The 6,603-nt window shown below is 38.1% G+C and overlaps 1 protein-coding gene across 3 annotated transcripts in view; it reads left to right on the top strand.

Annotated features, from left to right (window-relative positions):
* The first annotated feature begins 214 nt into the window (after nucleotides 1–214).
* Nucleotides 215–6,603, top strand: part of pdgfd (platelet derived growth factor d) — a 343,896-nt gene continuing 337,507 nt past the window's right edge. Inside the window, exon 1 of one of the 3 annotated variants that reach the window (XM_039744178.1) lies at nucleotides 215–801. In XM_039744178.1, the coding sequence (XP_039600112.1) occupies nucleotides 690–801 (112 nt within the window). In that variant the 5' untranslated portion in view covers nucleotides 215–689. The remainder of the gene's footprint in view (nucleotides 802–6,603) is intronic. The other 2 variants (XM_039744177.1, XM_039744176.1) reach the window with 2 other exon arrangements.

Raw genomic sequence — 6,603 nt, 5'->3', positions numbered from 1 at the left:
AAATATCGAGGTCATCGGGTCTCGACTCTACTGCTGCTACTGCATTTCTTCATTAACGCCATCAGTGCCTGGGATTTCCTGATTGTTTACTTTTGTTTCTTAGGGAAGAGTGTAGTAGTCTCCCTCTCTCCACCCCCCACCCTCGCCATTCCACCCTCTCTCTCTCTCTCTCTCCCTTTTCCGAAACCCGGCGAGTATTTCCTCTATTGTTTTTGTTAGAGAGAGAGGACGGTCCTGTTAGAACTGAGGAACTCCTTGCTGGTTTATTCCAAAAGAGAGAGAGAGAGAGAGAGGAGCATTTTATAAAATCCTACGTCTGCATTTTTGCCACCTGTACATTATCGAATGCAGAATCGGGATCCGTCCAAAACTGCATCATTCACTTGTGGAAATAATAATAATCATATTAATAATGCTATTTTGAGTTAATAAAGCACGGTAGTCTTTGCAGTTAGACTCGTCAACCTGCCCGACCCGCGGTGACTACTGGCGGCTCACCAGTGCTGAAAGGCAGTTATGCAGAAAAGTTCCTGGCAACTTTTGAAGACAGTGAAAGAAGAAACGACTGACTAAATTCTTAAACCTACGCTGATTCAGCATTACGGTTTTTTACCGTCGGTGTGTCTTAGGACGGATCATCTGGAATTAACTGTTTAAACTGTTTAACTGAAGCCAAACAAGAATTTGCAATGCGGTTAGCGGCGCTAGTGATAATAATTCTGGCGAACTTCTGTGACAGAGGCATTAATGGTCAAGGCGGAGCTATAAAAAATGTAAGATCTTCCAATATACGACGCGAAGGTAAGGTGATTTCAATTTTAAACACATGCATGGCAAATTAAATATGTAGAGCATAAATATCGAACAATTAATGCACAGTAGTGCTTTAGCTTGTGCGCCTTTTTTTAAAGTTTGATGTTAAACTTAGACAAAATTTACAGCGTGGGCAACAGCGTATGCTGGTCACATCTTGTTGTGTGTTCCAGTCATTTGCAAAATGTTGTCAACAACAACACATTTTAATTGTCTAATTTCAGCTATGTGGTCACACTCAGTCCATTGAAGCTTGCACAATCGAATAGAAAAAAATGGTGTAGTTACGAATTTTCAACATGGCAAATAAAATAAACAAAGGTATTCGGGCCGACCTTTCAGATTGGGAACTCACGTTGTAGATTACGATACAGCAGGTACATCCAGGATTAAACCTGGCGACTACTACTCGAGGTTCTCGTGCCACACTTGGATTGTCGTTCAGTTAGGTTACTGATGCTGATGTATGTGAAAGGAAGCAAACGTTTTGGTTCAGCTTAAATATATTTTGATTCGTAATTTAGCAATTCGTATTGACTGAAACAATTAGAAGATCATTTTCATTGTTAGCTGTTTGCCGAACTTTAATTAGTTTTAATACCTGAGAGAAATATGTTATCAATTTCAGTTTGAGTTATTCAAAGTGTAGACCAATGGCGGTGAAAGCATCACTTTTTTACTTATTAGTACTATGTCGTAAATTTAGATGATAGGACCGCTACTCAGTGTGGAGTTTGAATGATTTTACTTTGATCCATTCAGTTTATTCTACCTTAGAAACGATCGAGTGTGCGTGTGTGCAACATGTTGGACTGGCATCCCGTCCAGGGCCTTCTGTCTATCGATTCAGTTGAACCTTTGGTGTGTAAAAGCACGAATAGATGAAATCAGCCTGTGTAAATCCTAGTTGTAAAGGAGTTGACCACCTTACATCACACATGTGCGCGTGCTTCACGTTTGCCATTTAAATCGAGACGGGCAAAGTTAATCTGGAAACTAAAGTTCGACACACTTTTTATGTCAAAGGCTTTTGACAAGTTAGTGCCGGTGAATGAGCAGTAAGTAGCATACTTAAATCCAGTTATGACTGTTGTGGAGCATTACATACCATTTCTTTATATGCTTGGTGAGGTGGGGTTAACAGTTTCCTGAATAATCCTGAATTTTCTCTTTCCGCATTAAATGTACTTTATATTTAGCCTATTTGATACCATCCGTATCCGTGCTCCTGGTACAGAGTATAAAGCAAGAGCGTTCACATTCAGATCAACTGGTTAGGGCATTTTGTTTTCCCTTTTTCTTTTTTTATTTTTTAAGAGAACTGCTCTGTATTAGATCGGTTGACTTAAGTTAAGAACTAATGTTATTGCCTATATTAAACAAAAAAGTAAGACATAACAACCACCTTGGCTGTGTTATCAGTAGGTACAAACTAGACATGTATATTCCTCCCACAGATGCTTTATATTAACAGAGGTTGCCTACAGTGTTTCTACCTCTACCTTTATATAGGTGAATTAACTTGGTCCTGCTAAAGGTTTACAAAAGTGTACTGGAGCCATTTGTTGATTATTTTAGTTTCTTTTGGTTGTGCCCTGAAAATCTTCTCACCAGATGTTTTAACCAGCATCATTGATAAGGAAAAAGTTTTGAGCTTACTTTGGTTAGATTTTTTATTAACAAGTTTTTTTTTATCAACATGTTTTTGAAAATTGTCAGTAATTGGAATTTTACAACTTCGAATCTTCGAAGAATTAAAAAAAGTGAAAAGAGTGTTAAGTGTAATTAGTCTTAGTAAATCATTTATTATTTAGAGGTTTTGTTAATATGAAAAAACATGTTGGACTTCTTGCAAATCCAGGGGAAGCCCCTAGATCAGGGGTGTGCAAAGTTAAACCTGCAAGGCTTAACGACTCATCTTCCTGAATTCTTTTGGATCGCAACTAACGTAAAGATGCATTGAGAAAAGGAAACAATAGCACTAACCATTCTGAAAGTATTCCGAGTACTTTTCATGCCAATTATTTGCAAAATCCATTATATAGTACAGTTTTGCATTATCAAGTTCTTTCTGTGCAGTACACATTTAGAGTATTTTAGTAGCTACGAGAGCAGTCACATTAAAAAAAGAATGTCAGCATAGTAAGAAAGCCAGTGCAACTGCTTTAAAGAAATATTTACCCGAATTTTATTATAAATTAAAAAAATACAATATATGACAATATCTCTTGTAGTGGTCGCTTCTGCCCATTCTTTTATTCTTTGAAACATCCTTTCCTATTCTGAAGTATAGTTAGTTACTCCATTAACACTCTACAGTTTCTGGAACCATACATTTGTCACACACACATACATTTGTCACACACACATACATTTGTCACACACACCCACCATTCTTATATTTCTCCATGATAAAGTGAAATTTAATCCCATGATGTCCATACATGAGTCTTGCCATCCTTAGGCGCTATCCTACTGCAGGAACTTTTTTCAGGAACCAGGAACTTTTTAAAAACTCAGAAACTTTTCTAAAATTCCCACTGCAGGAACATGAGCATTTTGTAGCTCCCATTACTTTTTTTAGCTCCTACTCCATTGTAAACACATTTTGTTCAACCAGGAACTATTGTGAATGGGCCTCGGTTGAGGAATTGTGCTGATAGGTTAACCATAGGCACTGGCGCCATCTTAAAAATCTGTTAGTAGTTTAAACCTTGAAGAGTTTTCAGTGAAGGTGGAACACCACACTTTTGTTCTGCATAACTCTGCAAAACTGTTTCCCTGGTCTGAATCAAAGCATAAATCCCCCTGTGAAGTTGCAGTTGCCTTGATACAATAAGGTGTGTGTGTGTGTGAGTGGGTATTGTTTTCCATGAACTCCAAATTACACTACACTTTTCATAGTCGCCATGCCCTGCAATGCATTGAAACAATAATTTCTACCATCAAGTCATGACTACTTTGAATCAATAAAGTGTGGGGATTCCCCGAGAATTCCAGATCATACCACACTTTGCACCGCATCATTTTTCTCTTCACTACACATACTGTATTCTGCATAAAGGTTACAATACCTACTATGGGATGGGAATACAACACACGACAGTGCTTGCATTGTACAGGAAAACGCCTCATATTTGCTCCCTTTGGATTTACCTATAATGTGCTTAAGTACAACTGATAGTATCATCTATAATATGACCTCTTGTTCCATATTGCCTGCCATTTCTTAACTCCTATTACCTTATTTGTTTATTTTACTTCTCCTTTGCCATTTTTAACAATCACATCCACCTGCAACCTATTATGCACTTCCTCTTCTATAAGGTCTACCTTTTCATTTCCAGTTAACACCCATATGAGCTGGGACCCAACAAAACTGCACCCTATTTCCAACCTTTCAAGGTTATATAACATCAAGTAGATATACATAATAAAGCTTCTCTCCATTAAACATCTATTTTTTTTATACTCTTTCAACACAGAGTCTGAATCTGAACAAATTACTACTCTGTTGGGTTTAATCCAAATGTTGTTCTTGAATTACACCTAATGATTGCTGGGATAGGCTCCTGTTGCCCTACGACTTGCCCTGGATAGGAAAATGGAAAGATGGATAAAGACAGCTGAGCTTACATAATTATTTATAGGTTCCCTAAACCCATCTGTGTGAATTGGTAGATGTGAATGATATTTTATCCACATGTGATTTTCGTTACTCTCTAAAAGTTCTAAATCAACTACTGGTGAAGAGAATTACCAGAAAGGGATCCCTGACCAAATCACTACGGGACTAATTTGTAAATTTTTAACTTCCTATTCTTTTTCATATTTTCATGTTACTCACCAAAAACTATTTCCATCATGATGTGCGTATTCCCAACAATTTTCCAATCAGAGATCATGTTTAATCATTTACCACATTAGTGTTTACATTCTGTCATGAAAGGTTATTTCTATATCATAGATTTTTTTCCTTTCCGGGGTTATCACCAAAATAATTTGTAGTCTAAAATGGATTAGTAATTATCAGTCCTTCACTCTTTTATCTTAACAAGCAAGGCAACTATATTAAAGTATGAAAATGTTGCTTCATTAATAAGTGCTTCAAAATAGCAATAATTGACCTCTCAGTCTGAATTTGGGTTGAAGCAAAATCTTGCAGTGACTATGGCCCTCCAGGACACACTTTGCTGACCTCTGCTATAAATAAGCATACATGCACGGGTCATTGTCTACTAATGGACAAACTCCACTGAATTTGGGTTGCCTTGAGTTTGGTGCAGTCATGGAAATGTTTGGGAACTTCTTCAAACATAGTGATGTACAGTAAATTGAAGCCAGTTTTGAAGAAGAACCTGAGTGGATTTGAGTGGATTACAATGGTGTAGTGGTGTTTTTATGTGTTCCAGACAGCTAGGGAAACATCTGCCAACTATGCTGGACTGATTTTTGCTGCCAAAAATGTGACCTGAGCTGTGACGCAGCAGTGGTAACCACTGCACCATTGTAACTCACTAAGATAATATTAAAAGAATTAAATATCACAACACTGCGGTGGGTTGGCACCCTGCCCAGGATTGGTTCCTGCATTGTGCCCTGTGTTGGCTGGGATTGGCTCCAGCAGACCCCCGTGACCCTGTGTTCGGATTCAGCGGGTTGGAAAATGGATGGATGAATATCACAACAGTAACATTTCTTGTAGACAGAGGTAGGCAGGAAGCATGTATTCACTAAGGCTTATGCCATGAATTAGATAGAAGATATTAGTCTGTCTCAAACTGAAGAGTACATTTTTTTTTTCCTCTGATAACTTTGCTGCTGCTGCTACCAAACAAGCAAACTCTTTCCTGTCTGTATCATTTGCACAGCATTGGAGGTAATACTGTAAAAGGGGTCGGCTGATGTATTACACACAGGTCACATACAAGACCATACAAAATGAGATTCCATTTAAGACACATACAGCACACACTGGCACATTTCTAGTTTCTTTCTGCATCCACATTTTGTGTTTATATCTATTGGCAAGTTTTTTGCAAATTTTACCCCACTACTAGGATCTACGCTATATATTTGGGGTGCTGTCCCATCCATTGTTGGCTGCTACAGCTCTGTGATGTCATGCTGGCATTGCAAAGCTTCAAGGGAAAAAATGTCCTTCTGTGGCAGACGCACAGCAAATTTCCAGAAAAATATTTGCCTAAAAAGTTCATGGGGCAAACACAACATTTTCGCTGTGAAAAATGGTTTGCTAAATTTCACCGATCAAAACTATTGGCTACTCAGCCATCACCGGACAACAGCTTGAGTGTTTCTTGTACATATCATCTGATGTTGTATTTAATACATTATGTTGTATTCACTGCCTATGTATGTCTTTATTGACTGTTTGTATTGTTTTACTCTCACTAGTGTGTGCGAGACAAGCAAGTAAGAGTGCACTCTGTAGACACTTCCGCTTGAACTTTTGAATTATTTGGAAACTTTGCTGTAGTTACTTCATTAGAATTCTCAGAGCTGATGGTCATACTAAATTTGTCAGTGGCCACATAATTTTCTTACTGTTCATTGATCTATTTGCTGATTACATTTATTCCGCTACTGGGTAGTAGAAAATTGTAGTGAGCAACATTGAGCAAGGATGGACTCAACCCAGTGCAGGAATTTATGCTATTGGAAGACACCCTTATGCACACATCCACACTGACTCGGACAAGGCCAGTTTAGAATCGCCATTCAACCAAACCTGAGGGTCTTTAGGATGTGGGTTGGTACCCAGTCATCACA

This window comes from Polypterus senegalus, chromosome 2 (assembly GCF_016835505.1).
Source record: "Polypterus senegalus isolate Bchr_013 chromosome 2, ASM1683550v1, whole genome shotgun sequence".
Classification (NCBI taxonomy): domain Eukaryota; kingdom Metazoa; phylum Chordata; class Cladistia; order Polypteriformes; family Polypteridae; genus Polypterus; species Polypterus senegalus.
The sequence above is the reverse complement of the archived record's forward strand: the minus strand, read 5'-3'. Positions and strand labels throughout refer to the sequence as shown.